This window comes from Myxocyprinus asiaticus, chromosome 19 (assembly GCF_019703515.2).
Source record: "Myxocyprinus asiaticus isolate MX2 ecotype Aquarium Trade chromosome 19, UBuf_Myxa_2, whole genome shotgun sequence".
Lineage (NCBI taxonomy): Eukaryota > Metazoa > Chordata > Actinopteri > Cypriniformes > Catostomidae > Myxocyprinus > Myxocyprinus asiaticus.
The window spans coordinates 26,121,229-26,141,012 of NC_059362.1; the positions used below are offsets into that span (position 1 = coordinate 26,121,229).

General features: G+C 39.6%; 1 protein-coding gene across 1 annotated transcript in view; it reads left to right on the top strand.

The window, feature by feature from the left end:
• Positions 1–19,784, top strand: part of LOC127409952 (nesprin-1-like) — a 195,613-nt gene that overhangs the window by 110,504 nt on the left and 65,325 nt on the right. Inside the window, exons 75-93 of the mRNA XM_051644943.1 lie at positions 16–281; positions 414–2,571; positions 2,676–3,001; positions 3,201–3,345; positions 4,723–4,932; positions 6,267–6,538; positions 6,742–6,907; positions 7,053–7,208; positions 7,289–7,441; positions 7,596–7,778; positions 7,887–8,024; positions 8,153–8,338; positions 10,156–10,278; positions 11,356–11,538; positions 11,782–11,925; positions 13,777–13,980; positions 16,325–16,459; positions 18,281–18,403; positions 18,751–18,912. Coding sequence (XP_051500903.1) covers positions 16–281; positions 414–2,571; positions 2,676–3,001; positions 3,201–3,345; positions 4,723–4,932; positions 6,267–6,538; positions 6,742–6,907; positions 7,053–7,208; positions 7,289–7,441; positions 7,596–7,778; positions 7,887–8,024; positions 8,153–8,338; positions 10,156–10,278; positions 11,356–11,538; positions 11,782–11,925; positions 13,777–13,980; positions 16,325–16,459; positions 18,281–18,403; positions 18,751–18,912 — 5,433 coding nt within the window. The remainder of the gene's footprint in view (positions 1–15; positions 282–413; positions 2,572–2,675; positions 3,002–3,200; positions 3,346–4,722; positions 4,933–6,266; positions 6,539–6,741; positions 6,908–7,052; positions 7,209–7,288; positions 7,442–7,595; positions 7,779–7,886; positions 8,025–8,152; positions 8,339–10,155; positions 10,279–11,355; positions 11,539–11,781; positions 11,926–13,776; positions 13,981–16,324; positions 16,460–18,280; positions 18,404–18,750; positions 18,913–19,784) is intronic.

Consider the following 19,784-nt stretch of genomic DNA (forward strand, 5'->3'; position numbering starts at 1 on the left):
TTTTATGCCACAAAGGTCTTTATCCAGGAGATGCGAGCCAGGCAGGCTGATCTGACTCAGTTGAGAGAAAGCATTAATAGGCTAACGGCTGGTCAGGAGTCCCCCGAGCTTGTGGAAGTTGGGCGTCTGCGCTGTGCCTGGCTGGATCTGGGCAGACAGGCTGCACAGCTGCTGGAACAGAAAGAGGAGGATCTACAGAGGAGTGGGGACTATCATGACTGCATTTGTATGGTGGAGGAGTTGTTTGACCAGCTGTCCAAAAAATGGGATCAACTGGCCAGGCATGCAAAATACCCTTTCAAATTTTTTACAGCATATTCATGTTTGATAGTTGCCATATGTTGTTCTTCAGATATTTTTGTCGGTCATTATTCTTTTTGGTCATAAAGTAACAAGTAGAACTTATATTCCAGGGGAGACATTGAGAGCACAGCTGAGTGCCTGGATGCCTTGAAGAAGTTATCCACAGACCTTCAGGACCAGAGATGTGTGTTGGATGACCTGAGAAATAATAGGCATGGGATCCTGCCTCGTCTGAGCTTGGAGGACAGAGACCTGGTTAAGGAACAGGTGGGTTACCTGGAGCAACGTTGGACCCAGGTGGAATCACTTGTCCAACAGAAAATCCAAGATTCAGCTCAAACACTGAAAGAATTGAGTCAAATCGAGGACCATTTGCGGGAGGCACAAGAGTGGGCAGAATTGCAGCAGCCATCCCTCTCTAAGGTGCTTAAGACCAGTCCCCCACCAGATTTGGCACAAAGTTTTCTGTTTGATCACTTGAGCTTTTGTGCAGAACTGGAGGCCAAGCAGAAGCTCCTGGTTGAGGCTATGACAGATGCCAACAGCCTTTCCTTTCGTCTAGGTCTTAATGAGAGTAGGAAACTGCAGACCTTGGTCCAGGATGCACATGCAAAAGTAGAATCACTTGGAACAAAGGCAGCCCAGTATCGTAAAAGCCTCAGTAAAGTATTTACAGAACGGTCACAGTTCCTTCAAGCCCTCGACAGGGCAGCAGTATGGATTCAAAAGCAAGAGCAGAGGGCTCTTGCAGATGATCATGTTGCACTTTTACCAATCATACTGCACAAACAAGTGTCTACTTGTAAGAATTTTACTAGCAGCCTGAGAGCATATCAGGTGGAGCTGACATCACTTTGGACACAGGGACGAGAATTAGTGAAGGATGCAACAGAGGAGGAGAAGAAGGAGACCCTTCAAAAGCTGGAGGAGTTACAAGCAACCTTTGAGGCCTCTTTGCAGAACAGCACAGAGCGTCTGCAGCATCTGGAGAAAGCGCTAGTCATTCGAAAGTATTTTAAAATGGACCTGGACAGGATCTGTGATTGGCTGAAACTGGCAGAGGTGGCCACATTTCCAATTATTGACCTAAGCGGCAATGATGAGGACTTTCAGAACCAGTTGACGAAGTACCAGAAGCTTCTGGATCATGCTTCTGAGTATGAGAATCTTTTACTGATTGTCCAAAGAGCAGGACAGGAGATACTGCCCACCTTAAATGAGGTTGACCACTGCTACCTAGATGAGAAACTCAATGGCCTGCCACAACAGTACAATGACATGCTGTTGTTAATCAGAGAGAAACGTGATGGGATTCAACAGGTGCTTTTTGAGCGCAGGGAATTTGAGTCGCTCATTGATGTTACACAAAAAGCTTTGGAGGAACTTCAGGAGAAGTGTGATGCTTTAGAGAATCAGTCAGCCAATCAAAGTCTTGAGGAGGGTGAAAGATTGCATAGCAATTATGAAGATCTCCTCAAATGTCTTACAAATCTGTTTCAGGGAATAAAAGAGCTTAGGGGTAAGAGTCAGGATTTCCTTAGCATGGGCCAGCCATATGCACCTGAAGTCATTGACCAGCTAGTTGATCTCCATAGCAGGCTCAATCAGCAGATAGAGTATAAGATAAAAGAATTACGTAAACTGTTGAAAATATTAGATGACCACAGAGTAATTGTTGAAAAGATGGACTATAGAATGACTACATCTAAGGAGCAGCTCGACAAACTTGACTCAGAGGGGGCATCAGATTCCATGGAGAGAATATCTACACTATACGACCTATTAAAAAGTCTTGAAGAAGTTAGTTCCTATCCAGCGGGTCTCATAGCACAAATAGAGGACTTCAACCAGCACTTTGACTCAGAGACCCTCAAGACTCAGGTTATCTTCAGGGAGGAACAACTTCTTATCTTAAAGCAAAGGGTTAATGCATCCTTAGAAGAGTGTGAGAGAGGTTGTATGGGAAAGAAGGATTTTCAAATGGATATCAAAGTAACAGTAGAGTGGCTCAAGAATCTTAGGTATCGATTAAGATGTCCATTAATGTTTGAAGGGACAAAAATTGAGATTGTGCAGGAGGAGGTCAGGTCACTGTTGGTACTTCAGGAAGAAATTAAATCTAGGCTTAGGGTATTAGATGCTATAACTTATGAAGAAAAACAGAAGTACATGAACAACCAACAGCCATTACCCAAGCACTTTGAAACCACTTTGATGGACATTCCTAAGCTAAAGACTGATGTTCAACAAGCTTTCAACACCAAACAGGTAGGACTCTGTTTTAATTCCTTACTGTTAAATGCTTTTCAATAATTAGTAGTGAAATATTGAAAACTAACCCTGTTTCTTTAAATTGTTATCTGTATGCTCAGGTGGCCTTGCAATCAATTCCTTCTTTGCTTCAGAGATACCATCATTCCTTACAGTCTATCCAGCAGTGGTTTGAGGATGCTGGTGCTCTACTTGAGCCAGCCCCCCATGAGAAACTTTCAGAGTGTCTCGAAGACTTAGATACAGTGACAGCCCGGAAACAAACTGTTAAGTGTATGATGCAGGAAATGCAGGTTCTAATCCCTCAAATGGAATACTTTTTGACCCCCACTGCAATGAAGCAAATCAAGCAAAATTCTGAGGAGACTTTTCTTAAGGGCACAGAGGTCCTTGAGCAGCTAAAACATCATCAAGACAGCTTGAAACGGTAATGCTAATGAGGTTTTGGCTTGGCACTTTTATATGAATGAATGAGTCACACAAGGCCCCTAACTGCATTATTCATATTAACAATATTATGATTTGCTATTCTTATTATCGTTTCCAAAAATGATTTACAGACAATTATGTTTATACTCTGTATGCAACTGGATTTTAAGTCACAAACACTTACTTTGCTTTGTTAGATGCCTAGCTCAGCGGAGATCCTTCCAAGATGAAATAGATGAAGTTATCAGGCAGATGAGTGAAGTTGAGAAGAAGATGACAGAGTTCAAATCTGCCAAAGCAAACACTGTACAAGAGGCTGAAGACAAGCTCTGTTTATACCAGGTCTATTGTCTGTTTCTTTCCTTACCTTGGAAAATATTGCACTGTTAAACAGATAGTTTTCCCAAAAATGAAAATTATGTCATCATTTACTCTCCCTCAGTTAGTTCCAAATCCATCTGACTTTTCTTTCTTTCACGGAACACGAGAGCATATTGTTAGTCTCAGTCATCATTCAGGTTCATTGCATCTTTTTTCAATGCAATGAAAGTGAATGGTGACTGAGGCTAACATTCTGCCTAACATCATCTTTTGTGATCCATGGAAGAAATTAATACGGGTTTGGAATGACAATGATGAACTCTTTCTATAAGCATTTAATACCGTGACATTAGAAATGGATGTTAGAGTTTTTCTAAATATCATTTTCTAAATCATTGATTCCCAACCAGGGGTATGCTTACCCCAGGGGGTACTTAAGCAGGTTCCAGGGGGTATGGAAAAATAATTTGATTTTGCTATATTGAACCTAACCAAATACATTATATGGCTTAAAATAAAAAATAACAAAATTAGCGTTTGGTAAAAATACTGATTTTCCAATTAATCGTGATCTTCATTTGAACAGTCCTGATATCGATCTTTTACTCTATGCAAAGTTTGGCACCGAGATCTTTTCACTGCATGTTGAGAGTAAAATTTGGTTTGACTAATCCTGAATAATGTGTGTCCAAAACTGAGATTCATGCAATCCATATGTCATTGAATAATGTCTCTTTTAATACCATTTCTGTTCTTTACAGTTTGTTGATCAAAAACAACAAAAAGAAACATTAATTCTAATCAAACATAGCAGGAAAGTTCTAAAGAAACCGTGTGCATTCTCTCTCGATAATATGCGCTCACTGGCTGAACTGCCGCCGGTAGTCTTAAATAGAGAGTACTGTTTTAGCTCTTGTTCAACATTACAATGTAAATACAAATTATGCATGTAAACATTACACATGTAATAAAACGTATGTATGCAATATATGCAATTCCAAGACATCATATTTATTGATGGATTGCATGGAATTTGTAAATTTTTAAAAAGCTAAAATATTAACAAAATTATTAAACACTAATGCTAAAATAATAATTTTAAAAATTAATATTTCATAATATACTAAGTTAGGAGATCCACTGTATAATTAACAGCATTAGCTAAGAGACCATTTCTTTCTGATGTAAGCAAAATGGACATTATAACTAAAATATACCTGAAATAGAATTGATTATTATCATTAAATAATAATCAATATTAATGATAATGTTAAATGATATAGTCTTTGTTGCATATCTTTGGTACACAGCACATTCAGCCTTATTGAATGTGCTGTGGGGGTATTATGGCAAAAAAGGTTGGGAAACACTGATCTAAATGTCTGTTTTTTTCTACAGGGAATTGTATCACAGGTTCAGGATTTTGAAGACACACTGAATAGACTGAAAGAACAAGCTGCACATTTTGATAAGCTTGTCTTAAATGACACTATTTCTCAGTCAGTCCATTCACTGGGCCATCGGTGGACTCGGCTGTGCAATGTTACTAGAGCTCAAGTGAAAGCCCTCAAAGACTCTGCACAAAACTGGAGATGCGCCTGGGGGAAGGTATGGGGCTTTCAAGAGTTGATACTTTTTGTATGATTCTCCATTTCAGAAAATGTAATCAACCAAATGCAATTTGGCAAATCAGATACAAGACCTGTTTGAAGAAGCAGACAAATTGCCATAAAATTACTTTTAAATGCCCAAATAAATATAAAGTAGCATATTTTCTATGGAATTCAGTCAATTTAAATAAACTGACATTGTTTCCTATTAAATCAGTTCTCAGATTTATTCAGTTCATCTATTTACTTTAATGAACTATAATGCTACAATTACTCTATGTAAAAAATATAATAGTGAATGCCATCACCAGTTATGAAGAAGGAATAGCAGTTATTCTATAAGCATTGTCCTCCCTGTAGTATGAATATCTGAATAAATCTTTTCAGAATAAATCTGGTTCTGAAATAAGATCAGACCAGGGCAATATCTGCAGACAGTGGCCTGAGAATGATGTAATGCTTGGCAATCACAATCCAAAAAATGGCACAACATGGAAGATGCCAACTAACCACGCCTCCCATAAATCTGCTGCAATCACAGGAAATGACAAGTCTTTCTGTGAAGTGTACATTCTACGTGTTTATTTAACAGAGACACATCTTTTTTATATAGAGTATCAAACTACACAGCATTAATACTTGGATATACAAAAAAGATTATTGGGAAACATTGATATCCATTGATCCATTTTATTGATACCAGTATTGATAATGTTAATGGTAACTTTTTAAGTTAATTAACTTATTTTTGGCAGCACATACTTCCTCTGTGCTGTTTACTTGTTTAACTGAGGATATGACATTATTCAGGAAGTATGAGTCATAGTTCTTGCAGGACTTGATATAGTACAGGGAGAGATGCACAAACAAAGAGTTTTTTCATCTATTCATTATTAAGAGCACTTTATCTCTTGATGTCCTGCAGTTCACAAATGCTGTTATATTGATAGCTGCTATATTGTAACTTCAGTTGCTGAGAGCTTAACCCTTGCTTCTCATTTAATATTGAGGAGAAATTATAATCACACTGCATTCATTCTTAATAAAACTTTGACTATTTCAGTTGGTTGAAGCTGTAATTAAACTTGTTTGCATCATAGATTTTACAAATCTACATCTACATGATACAATCTAAAAAGCCCAAAACTTTATTTCCAATATAGGCGACTGTACCTTTAAACAGTATTAATACATATTTCTGTTTCTATTTTAATTTTAAAATAATAAATAAAAGCATTTTTACAATAAAATAAACAATATTTTATAGTAGTAGATAGCAAAAGAAGTAAAAACTGCTTCCCTGTAACCCATCCCACATGTCTCTATGATTAGCTGGAGAAATTGCGAACTGTGTGTGAGGACCTGCACAGCCGTGTTCCTGACAGCATGGTGGAAAAAGCCTCCAGCATGGCAGCTTTACACAGCCTGCTGGAGTACCATGACTCCTTTAGTCGAGAGGTGGAGAGAGAGAGCAGTGCCCTGACCCTCCACAGACACCATGTGCTCAGCCTGTTCCTCCATCCTCACACTGCAACACCCATCAAGGACAATCAAGAGACACCCTGTCTGCTTGAGATTCAGAGCATTCAGGAGAAATATGACAAGTATGTGTAATACTGTAGATCTACACCATTTGAAGCAATGATCTATCTATCTATCTATCTATCTGTCTGTCTGTCTGTCTGTCTAGACAGTGGTATCTGCATCTGGACTGCATCTGGATCTGCAACTGTAGTTTTGTGTCATTTCCTGTGCCTTTTCAATGATTTGCATAACATGTATTCTCAACTCCCTTTCTCTCCCTCAGTCTGTTGCAGCAGGTGTGTGTCAGCAGGCAGCAGGTGCAGGTAGAGCTGCTAGATAGGGAGGAAGTGGTGAAGGAGCTGGACCTACTGAAAGGCTGGATCCAGGATACTCAGGGACTGCTGCGGAGCCCCACTGCAGACCTGGACACTTTGCTCACTGACCTGGAGGTAGAGTAGAGCACCTTACAGTGGAGGGAAAAAGAGAATACTCACATTCTAACATCCCTACAACCTAGTTTACATTACCCCTAATGAAACAGAAGTTGGAAATCAGTGTGGTCTGTTGAGGGCTTGTTTTTGTGGTCTCTGCTAGACAGCTCATGGAGGCATGCAGTCTCATCGGCAGACCCTTGAGCAGATTTCAGACTGTCAGCAGATGAAATACCAGGACATCCACGCTACCCTTCCTTCTGAGATCAGCACCCAGCTGGCAGAGGTCACACTGGCACTGGGTTCTGCAGAAGATCAGGTATCCTTCATTCATACATCTACATTCTACATCATATATATTCTCTCTTTTATCGTTCTTTCTTTTCGTCCTGTGCCTAGGTGCAGGCAAGGGAAAGAGAGGTCCAACACAGCAGAGATATTAAAGACGACTTTAACACCAGACTTCAGGATATCTCCAAGAAAGTCAAACTCATCTCTTTGAAGCTCAAACATAAGGCTGTGGATGTTGAGGAGGCTAAAGAGGAGACAGAGGTATGAAGACTTACAGCATAGTCTCTGACAGCTATGTTGCAAACTCTTTCTTGATTACTGAAGTGCACAATTCCATCATTGCTCATTTACAGCTTTGGCCAGTGCTCTTTCTCTGATATTGTTTTGTATGTTGTCTCTTTCTCTCTTAATTCAGACTCTGTTTGAGGAGCTGGAGGAGTGTGGTCATGCTCTGTCTGAGCTGGATGTGGCAGTGCAGGAGTTTGGTGAGCAGAACCCTCTCCTGGCCAAGCAACTGGGCTCCAGCCTCAGCAAACTGACTGAGCTTTATGCCCAGACTGGCAGGTTGGCAGAAGGAAGAAATGCATGCCTTCAGAAGGTCAGAGCTTCAGCAAATGTACCATGCTTCCCAGACTTTACTATATGTATTTGGATGTTATTGTGTGTCTTTTGGTTTCTCAACATATGACATTTTTCTACATTCTAGGCAGAGAAGAACTTTGAAGAATTCAGTGAAATGCTGACATTAACTCTCAGCTGGACAGAAAAAGCAGAGACTGTGGTCTCCACCAACATCATTTGGAGTCCAGCCTTTCAGATGCAGGAGCAAATCAGAACCCATCAGGTGGGTAAGAAAGGGTGACAGCTCACGCACACCCTCCCTCTGACCAGCGTGACGAGAACACAATAACTTGTTATTGTCTATAGCATTCAGAAATGTATTATAATTGCATTTTGTGATATCTCAATCAGGCCTTACTGCAAGAATGGCAGGACCTACAGGGAGAGTTTGAGGGTCTGGTGGAGAGGGTGGGACTTCTGGGTGAGATAGTCCAGACAGATGCTCTGCACCAGCAGGTGGCAGAACTGAGCAGACATGCTGAAGAACTGCAGCAGAAAGCCAAAACAAGACTACTGTGCTTACAGGACGCAGCCAAGGTAATACATGACAGCATACCCCAATACACCAAACTAATATAATGTTAACTTGAGTATATAGTAGGTGACCTATAACTATGCTTATGTCCTTTTTACTCCCTGTTTTTGTGAGATGTTTTACTGAATAAGTTTATAGTAAATTCTCAGTGTCTGCATTTTGTATGCAATTAACCTTAAACTTTATTAGTAATTAATTTTGAAATTAATGTCATGTCTAGTCCAGGTAAGGGGCATATCTGCATTGTATATTTAAATTGTATATTTATGCATTTATACAAGATATAAAATAATATGCTGGATATATACAAATCAGATGTGTGTTTATGATTCTAATATCATCTTAACCAATTAAACACCCACTGCTATACTACTGCTCAACATGTTTTAAGTCTGCTGTAAATTTAAGGAAGTTAGACATTGCCATCTAGTGGCCCATTGGATAGAAATATGATTATTTTTCATTCTGTATGTAGACATAATTGCTGACTCATTAAATTGGTGTAAGTACTGCTTTAACTTAACTTTATATTAAATTATATTAAAATGTCAAATCCATAATATACAGACAATTTATTGTGGGTTTGGTAGAATATATTGTGAAATGCATTTACAAATGTCTCTGTGCCCATGAATTAGTCACCATAATTTCTCAATGACTGCATGCCATAATTATATAATTAGCATTGTGCCATGAAGAAATGGGACTTGCGTTTTTAGGCCTGATTTGTAACTCATTATTTCAGAAAGAATGGCTGATTTTGAGGAAGGTGTTTAAATGAGTAAAAATATGCCCAGCCTTTAGTTTTTTTCTGTAAAATATATGTGTAATTTTGCAAGATAAATGCCCTAATTGTATAAATAAATAAGGGGTTAATGTGTCATTTTAAAGTCTCTTTAGATGAAAAGTGAGCTTTACCTAAAAAAAATAATAATAATAAATAACCCTTTTTAGTTTATAGCGAAGCAAGACAACACGGAAAGGTAGGCCCACCAGTAGTGCACAGATTGGTACTTTGCCAGATAGTGCCTGCACTATTTAATTTATACTTAATTATAAATAAAATATCTGTATTATCTGTAGAGCTACATTAATTCGGCCATTTCAGACCTTTTAAGCTTGAAGCTTTAAGCACCAATTTATTCCGTTTTTAGGCCAGCTTCAGCTGATTGCACTCTGTTTGCTGATATCTTGTCATTTTTAGTAGACATTCTCAGGTCATATTACAGTGTACTGACTGTAGTAGCAGTTCCTCTGGGGCAACTTCAGATCCTGGATTATTACTATGTTATTTAGCCTACAGTCTTATTATTTAAATAAGTGGTCAACCAATATGGGATTTTCAGGAGCCGAAGCCAGTCTCTAGAAAGCAACAGGGCCCAATGGCTAATATGATGACAACGTATATTGTCAGTCACACAACTCATAACAGGAGGAGCTAACATCTCTGTTCATTGACCAAGTGGTTTTAGTTAACAGCCAATGCATATAAAATTGGCCAGTTAATCAGCCTTGCCAATATATCGATTGATCTCTAGTTAGCATAGCACTGCTCTTATAAAACTCCTTTACCATCCTTCATCATCGCATTATCCTGTTTATTTAAAGCAACTTCTGCATAGTTGTAAAAAATGCCTCAATTCTTGCAACACACTTAATGGAAGATTGAAAACTGCCTGTGTAAAGATATTTGTCACTGTAGCTAACCAAGCATTCACTTTCAAGCATTCTTTTAGTTCATAACTTTTCAAATTCTACCTCTAAAGCAAATTGACATTGGTGTGGGCATATTGGTTTTACTGTGTGTTTCTCTGTGTAGGATTTAGGGAGACTGGAGTGCGATGTGAAGAGCCTCCATCAGTCTATAGAGAGAGTTCAGGAGACTCTGGCCTCTCCTGATCTGGCTCGCCTCAGCCTCAGGGAACAGCTGTCTCAGAGACAGGTACACTCATCGATTTCACATTTCCTTATTTTTCAGACTAATCTAATTCATTTACTCACCAATACATTGGTTTATCACATTTCCTAATGTTATAGTGTTTGCATGTTCAATTCAAAATGCACTACATTTAAAATGTCCTTCTAATTCTTCTCAAAAAATGTATTATGCCTAAACTGCTGAACATACAGACTCCTTTCATACTTTGTTTTGAAGGTAATTTCAGTCTTAATATTTCATATTAAGCTGGGATATCAGAAAGAATTTAAACATCAAAAAGTTACACAATTCAGCTTTAAAGTTTGAAAATTTCCCATTGACTTACAATGATAGAATGTTCAGCATTCAAAATGTAACCAACGATGATGACATTGTAATATTTCCATGTGTGGAAATATGTTGTCAGGAGGGTTAAACACCTGTTTATTCTCACTGACTGACTTTATGCCGACTATTTACTGTCCTGCTAAGGAAACACACAACTATGATTGGTATTCTTTTCTTGTAACTGTAACTATATATAGCTGCCTTCACATTGCAAATGCTGTCTTGTTAAGTTTTGATTCTCATACACAGCCAACAAAAAACAAGATGTGTGCTGAGTGTCATGACAGCAGCAAAGCGGTTCTGATGCAGCGTTGCATTTACACAGAGCCACAGCCTAAAACCTAAGCTTATTTAAAACTTTAACACTATTCTATTGCTCCCTTCCAAGCACTGGTATTTGCTAATTCTGTATGAATGCAACCATTATATTCTGTGCTCCACATTGTGTGGTCACTTTATGCATGTGCTGATTGCAGGGGCAGTGTGGGAAGAGAAATCGACCTGGGATTTTAAATAGAAACTGTGCCCAAAAGTTGTTCTACATATTGCCGCCCTCTTCGGCATATCGCGGCGCCATTTTGTGTCCCGTTCTGCAAAACGCAGCGGCCCATTTCAGCTTATTTCAGTTTCGCGGCCGGCCCTTTGGGAAACGTCCCGGTTCTCCCGATGGCCAGTCCGCCCCTGGCTGATTGTATTACTGGTACCATCATGCCAATGCTGAATAAAAACCAATGCTGCATATTTGTTCCTCAGCTCCTGTTGTCAGAGATGGAGGGTCTCAAGCAGCAGGTGCAAGTGATGCAGATGTGTCAGAGTGCCCTACGGCTGCCAGAGGAGGTCATGGCAACGTTGCCACTCTGTGTTACTGCACAGAGTTTGCAGCAAGAATGCAGCCATCTCCAACATAACACCATTCAACAGTGCAACATACTACAGGTATCTACACACAGACAGTAGGTAGTGGCATATTCTGCCATGCTAATGAACTTCACATACAGTATATTGTATGAGGACATGAAAAACAATAAATAAATAAAATAATGCTACAGCCGTGTGCAATATGGCTGATTCAATGTATCTGCTACAAATGGCGCACAGGATCATGCTCATAGGATTCATCTGAGCTAAGCACTTGTGGTTGTAACGGCTCATTTCGCATCTCTCTTTACATTCTCCCAGGAGGCCTTGGTGCAGTATGAGCAATATAAACAGGAAGTGAAGAACCTACAGAGACTTATTGAAGAGGCACACCGTGTCATTCAGGACCGCCCTGTTGCCACAGGAAACATACAGGAGCTTCAAACACAGATTCAACATCATGAGGTGAGAAAGGCGTCTTTCATACACTTACACTAACAAATATGGATATAAACACAAAAAAGCTTAGAACATCATTGTTATTTTTTTAAATGTGGTTTGTTGTAATCATTCCCATTTTGTGCATCAGTCAGTCATGCAAATAATTCACTGCAGGCATGCTGTGGAGAACATGCTGATTCTCAGCTGGTGGGTTGTGACACAGAAATGGGTCACATGTCTGTTCTGATAGGGTGGCAGACAGCAGGGAAAAACAATGCAAGATTCATGTAATGAAATGGAACTAATCATTTAATTGTGCATAGTAAGGATAGCAAAATATATTGGCTTATGAACTTTTAAAAGGGAGGAGAAAATGCTTCCCATATCTTTTGTTGTTGATGCCAGAAACCTTCCAATCAAACTAAATATTAGGTAGATGCCAATATGGACAGGTTGCATGAATTCAATGAACAAGAGCAAATTAAATGCGGCCTACACTACATTCATTATGGGTTCACTTGCAATGAGGATAAACATTGTTTTGTGCAGTGCATTATTGGCTGCTGAGAGCATGTAACTATCGAATTCAAGAGGCATTAAGAAACCAGTATTGTCAATTTTCCTATTCAGTCTTGTCATGTTTATAATTTTGAATATTGTTGGGACAAGTGCAGTTCATGGTATTAATAATACATTTCATTGTTTGATTTTAAGGAGAATTTTGTTGAAATTTTGTACAATAAACAACCGTATTGGGTCACCACATGATATCCAATGTCAAATCTAGGTTGGTAAGCAAAGTCAGCTGAGAACCACTGGTGCAAGTAATATCACTCACCACATAGTTTTACTAGTCAAACTGCATTGAGTTGAGAATGAGTCAGGCTATAAATTCCTAACATGTTCTCAGTGGGTGTAAAGGTAGTTCTCAAACCTTTGACCTCTGTCTGTTGTCCTGAGGACACAATTTCCTTCTTTTCTCTCTTGAAGACGCTTGTTTATTTACATTTACACACACAAAAACATTCACTCTCGGAAATGCAAAGGGTGGTTTAAACACGGAAAATACAGATTAACCTAAAAAACTGTACTGAATCTGTCCCTGTGTTTTTATTGGCACAGTTGAGTTCAGTTGGAGCTGCAGCTGTGGCTTTATTACACTGTTTTACATCTGTGTATGTTTGTGAGAATGAGTGACATTTAGAGAGAGGGAGACAGGAGTGGGGAGAGGGGCTACTCCACAGGCCATACAAAATCTGTAATGTGAACTCCCTTCCTCCCCTCCCCTCGCCTCCCTCTTGCCCTCTCATTCTCTTGCTCATGACCTGTTCTTTTGTTTTCAGAAAAACAACTTCGGGATTGGTGGAAAGGGAGGAAGTGAGGGGAAGGAAGGAAAATAACTGAGACCCTCTAACTGAGCTCATTTCCTCTTCCCGGGGTCTTTGTGTATGAGTGTGAGCTGGCCGGTTGGGAGGGAGTGATTTTGCTCCACCATGTCTTTCTTCCTCTCTCTGTGTCCCTCCCACTTACACCAGTTGGCCGAGCTCTCTGCCAATCAAGTTGGCTGTTGCCTGAAGGCTTGGCAACTTAGCCCTCTCCCACTGTGCTCTGATTGGCTGAGAGCTCAAAATGCCTCTGACTGAGCGATTGCTCGCCTGTGACTTTTTTTCTACTGAAAACAGACTGTGAGAGAGTAAGAAATTCTCAACCCAGCTTGCCAGTGCTGCTCTCTGCATTAACCCTTGATGTATTAACCCCCTTTTCCTCTGTATCTATGAGACTTAATCCAGGACGCATATGTTTGTTTGCTTCATGGACTTAAATCAGCAGTGTGGGGCCTCAGTGAAATAATAATGTAATGTGTCATTGGGACAGGAACTGGCTCTGAAGATAAAAGGCTACCAGGAGCAGATCTCGGCCCTGAACTCTAAGTGTAAGATGTTGACTTTGAAGGCAAAGCATGCTACGATGCTACTGGTGGTCAGCGAGGTTGACGGCCTCTCCGACGGACTGGAGGAGCTGGAAGATGAAGAGGAGGAGATGCCCAAACACCCACCAACACACCCCTCTGTTGTCATGGTGAGGGATTTACACACATACACATGCCTGGGCTGTGGCATGTATAGGGGCGGAGGGGTGAGTGGTTATTTGTGATTTTTGTCCAAGAATTTTTGTTTTGATTTTTTCTCTATTACTCTCTGTGAAAAGCCTCCGATGGGTCTCTTGTTTCTACCCCAGGGAGTATAAATTTACCTCTCTGCATTGTCTATCCTTGCTGTTGCAGTGTAAGAGGAAACAGGATGTGGGTGTTTGTTGGCCATATTTGTCAACATTGTTGTGTAGTTGCCTTCACTGTGTCAGCTGCATTTTTAGGTCTTGTATGGTGGGCCAGATTGCCCTGTGTTGCATCAGTGAGGGCTGGGAGTCATGATCAGGGCCGGATTCCGCATTAACCACCAACAAGTAGCTGAACAACAACAGCTTGTGCTCCAGCTGTTTGGAATTCAAGCATTCAGTCCTTACAGACTTACAGAGGGGGATATGGGGTTGCTTTGCTGTAGTTCAGCAGTCATTGTTGCTAGATCTAAATTTAGCCTAATGCTAAAGAGCTCTAATGGTTTAGATAACTTCAATTTATGCTGGCAAGTGTGTGTGTGCGTGTGTGCGTGCGTGTGCGCGCCCCATTTCCTGACCTGGTCCATTCCTTTATCATGACGAGAGTTCTGTAAAAGGCATAGTCATGGCTACTCGAGACAAATGTGGGCTGTCTATAATTCTGTGGTGCTGCAGTGCAGTCCTCTAAGCAGACTTTATGGGGTCTTATTCAGCTTTTCTGTCTGATTCATGGCTTCCTGTGAGATTCATAGGGAGGAAAAGATTTTCAGACCATTTAAAGTGGCATATAGGCTATACCATGAAAGGTGTATTTACACAGACTGTTAATGTTGGAGAGAGGCAGCATACATATATTTACACAGAAATTGCAGTTTCAGAAATAATGTAAAAACTAATATTTTAAATATTAAATCATGAATATAGAAACATAAAAATGAGAATCAAAGCTGGCATATTTTAGGATGGCTTTGATACGGCATTGTGTTTTACACAGAATTTGAAGCTAGCACAGAGCCTGCTCAGAGCAGCCTTAAATTGGTTTTCTAAAGATGTTTAAAGGGATAGTTCACCCCAAAATGAAAATTGTCATCATTCACACACGTTGATGTTGTTTAAAAGCTGTTAGGCTGTACTGCAGGGAAAATCAGATCTCAAATCTGTTTTTTTTTTTAGACTGACTGTTCAAACGACAAGTTATTTGTGGCCAGATCAGATTTTTTTTCTGTTCAGACTGCAGTCACTTTTGCGAGCATGTCCACATTAGTTGTTATGGTAACGGTGCAAACTTGTGTATATTCACCATTTGTGAGAGTTTAGGAATTGATTTCCTTGCCATTGATTATGTTTCATAAGGGCAGTATCCAGATATGAACACATTCATCACAGACATCGGCTTAAAAAAAAGGTGGCATTTGCACTGTTTGTTGCTGCTAGGGTTGACAACTGTCCCGTTAAAAGACTTCCACTTTGACAGTTTTGGACGGCTGAAGGTCATTTTTATTGAAAATTCTGTATGTAATGATCCTACAAGCATGGCCATCATTATTGTTTTCCCTTCAAAGTGCCCTGTGAAGACATAATTGATGCTGTTCAGACGCAGTATATGTCTTCTCGTCGCAAAACCTGACGTACCACAACCCGTTACGCACAACAAATTACAAAAAAAACAAAAAACAAACACACACAAAAAACGAAACAAAAAACACTTGAAATCGAATCTGACTGTTCAGCCTCAGACATATTAACGAAAATCTGATTTAAATCAGATTTCAAACCACCTACGGATGCGGTTTGGATCAGGCTTGTAAAAAAGTTTTTGTCCTATTTAGATTACAAAAACCTTAACAGATTTGAGTCAGACAGGCCAAAAAAATCTGATTTTCTTCTGCCTATAGTGAACATAACCAAAGACCTTCTTTCTTCCATGGAACACAAAAGGAGATTTTAGGCTGAGTGTTACCCTCACTCACATTTTACTTTTTTTTATAATCTTTTTTCCCATATAATGAAAGTGAATGGGGACTGAGACTGTCAGTCCCTAACATTCCTTCTAACATATCTTTTTGTGTTCCATGGAAAAAAGTAAGTCAGATTAGTTTGGAACAGCCTGTGGGTAAGTAAATGATGACAGATTTTTATTAGATGTTATTTTAACATTCTTTCAGTCTTTACTCTGATATTGTTCACTCTCTTTATTCTGCTGATGTGTCTTTTCTCTCATCTTATCTTGGTGCTGCTCTCCCTTCCCTGTTTCATTGTACATGTCTCTCTTTCTCCCTCTGCCTCTTTGACTGTGTTAAATGGTCAGATGACAGCCGGTCGTTGTCATACTCTCCTCTCCCCAGTCACAGAGGAGTCCGGTGAGGAGGGCACCAACAGTGAGGTCTCTTCTCCCCCCACCTGCAGATCCCCCTCACCCGGGCCTAACACTGACACCTCTCAGGTACCCGCAGCTTTAACCCACACCGCACTAACTCACCCAGACCAGGCATTGCCCACCTCATTACATTTAATCAACTTACCCCTGTTCAGCCACGAACCCACTTTAACTCACTTGAACCTTAACTAATCAAATTCTTGCTGGAGCTACTGCTTTGTTGTTGGTACGGATAAAAATGTTAGTCTTAGAGATCCCATGGTCAAGGAACACCTGGAAATATCAGGGAATTTTAAAATTGTGATGGCCAGGCTTGGAAAAGTCATGGACATTATTATAATAAATATATATGTTTGTAGTTATGTTTTTTATGTGGGCTCAGAAACCCAAATCCTTATGACCTATTGTCATAAATCAACATACAGTATAATATTAATATAAATACTTATAATAGTTTAAGAGAATTGTTTAAATCAATCAAAAATTAATTCCAAGGATTGGTATCTGGCATACAAATTTAAATTTGCCTCTAGCAATGTCTATGAAAATTATTTTAAAAATAATTTCGTAATCAGGAAGAATTGGAAATGTCATGGAAATTAATTGGTCAAAAGGTGTGGGAACACTTTAGTCTTCTGTTGACTTTTACATGAGGAGAAAGAGAGTGAGACTGAAAGAGCAGGAAAATAGTTAGTATTTAGTTAGAGTTTTTTAGGTCAAGTAGTTTTAAGAGGGCTTTTGCCCTGCACTCTAATATGTTGCCAATACATTAAAGCTCATACAGGGCAAACAGTTACTTATCTCTTGTTTATTCTTAACTGATATTTCATTTTGTCTCATTTGCTGCCCTTCTTTCATACAATTTGTATAAAGATACATCAGCCATCTGTTGAAGTTTAGTTGACTGCTTAAAGAGATAGTTCACCCAAAAATGAAAATTCTCTCATCATTTACTCATGCCATCCCAGATATGTATGACTTTATTTCTGCTGAACACAGTCAAAGATTTTAAGAATAACTCAGCTTTGTACATCCATACAATGCAAGTGAAAGGTGGCCAGAGCATTGAAGTTCCAAATAGCATAAAAAGGCAGCAGTCATTCATACAACTCCAGTTATTAAATCTATATCTTCAGAAGCGATATGATCGGTATGGGTGAGAAACAGATCAATATTTGAGTCCTTTTTTACTATAAATTCTCTTCCATGCCTAGTTAGTGGGGATATGCATGAAGAATCTGAATTGCCAAAAACAAAAGAAGAAGAATGTGAAAGTGGAGATTTATAGTAAAAAAGGACTTAAATATTGATCTGTTTCTCACCAACAACTATCATATAGTTTCTGAAGACATGGATTTAACCACTAGAGTCATATGGATTACTTTTATCCTGCCTTTATATGCTTCTTGGACCTTCAAATTTCTGGTCACCATTCACTTCCATTGTATGAACCTACAGAGCTGAAATATTCTTCTAAAAATCTTCGTTTGTGTTCAGAAGAAAAAAGAATGTCATAAATCTGGTTTGGCTTGAGGGTGAGTAAATGATGAGATAATTGTTATGGGTTAACTATCCATTTAACACTGAGCGGGGTCATGGAGTGACAAACATGTTTTGGGTAGGACACACAGATCTTTTATGTCTTTAAATATCTGGCAAACACATGGTTAACCACATCAGCATTCTTCAGTGTGGCACAACATTTGGTCTAATCAACTTACTGGTTACAAGTACACACTGATTTCAGCCAACAATTAACAAAATGCACACACTGACACAAAACACACAGTAGTATCACTCCTGCTTTGTTGTATTTTTAAAAGGACTACCAGGGGTTTGGTTTATTATTCATGCACACACACTCACACTCATTGATGTCTCTCGTAGGGTTCAGGACGAGCTCCTCTGAGCAGAGCTCCACTACAGGAGCTGTATGACCCAGCCATGGAGTCAGCTGCCTCATCAAACCTGGATGACCTACAGCGCTCTTGGGAGACTTTAAAGAATGTGGTAAATATTATACATGCATCTAATATTAAAAAAGCTAAATAATTTTCTTGACATAACGTAAGGTAAAAGCTAATTTCTGTGCCACTGGAGTCCCCAAACACAATCGCAAAAATATCGATTGTTTTCAAATAGGTTTTCTATTTGCTGTGTTGGGCTGGTTGGGATGCTCAGACTAACAGAGCAATGTTTTTATAGGGCCATAGAGCCACAGTTTTTATAATTTTCTGGGAAATGAACCTACAAATGGCGTACTTAGAGTTGTCTCTGCATATGGTAGGAGAAAGTGTTTTGTACATTGAAAATATTACACACTTCACCTTTAACACATACTGTACATTTCTGTGCAGATCAGTGAGAAGCAGAAGAGTCTTTATGAAGCTCTAGAGAGACAGCAGCACTATCAGGAGACCCTGCAATCTGTTTCCACAAAGATGGAGTCCATTGAGACGGCACTAAATGAGGGCTTAGAGCCAGGCAAGAGCCCTGAGAGCCAGATGGCTGCCCACCAGGTAAGAGCGACAGAGGATCAGATGAAGCAATATGACTGCACTAAAGCTAGATTTCATTAAAACTTAAGCCTACTACTAGACTACCGAAATCAGCAAGAGGACAATGTTACACTTTAGATAACTAGCTTCTCCTATGTCTACAACTAAGCTCTTACCAAGTGTTTCCCTGCTCATGGCGCTCAATCAAACCCACCATATGTTTCATGTCTGGCCTCTTGTGTCTAAATGGGGGGCAAATCCACACAACCATTTTCCAGCATCTAGTGGAAAGCCGTCTCAGAAGAGTGGAAGCTATTATAGCAGCAAATGGAGGACCAACTCACTATAAATGCCCATAATTTAAAATATTTTTTTTCAACAAGCACATATGGGTATGGTGTTTAAGCATTCACATAGTCTTAGCCATGCAGAGTCCCAGACTGCACATAAATGGTTCTTTTTGCAACACTTTTTCCGTACCGGTGCAACTAAATTTTGTTACAGGTCACACTGGTGTGTCTACAGATTTGGCCAACTCTCTTTCTCGTTCTCTTTCTCTCTCTGTTTATGCGCTGCCATTTTATGTTAAGCAACATCGAATGGCAAATACATCAAAAACAGAAAGAAACAGCGCTCTTCGCTACCCAGATCAATTATCAGCAGGCCTCAATGGACAGAGCAGCGTGAGCGCAGAGCAGGTGTGTTTACACGAGCAGCGCAGATCATTACAGCATTATGAGACCCAGTGAAAAGCATGGTGCGAGTCGCAAATCCCATTTGAATTTGGCAAACCTCTATTATGCAATGCATAAAATCATGCAAATACAGGTCAGGAGCTTCAGTTAATGTTCACACCAACCACTGTGGCATGATTGTTGGTGCCAGACAGGCTG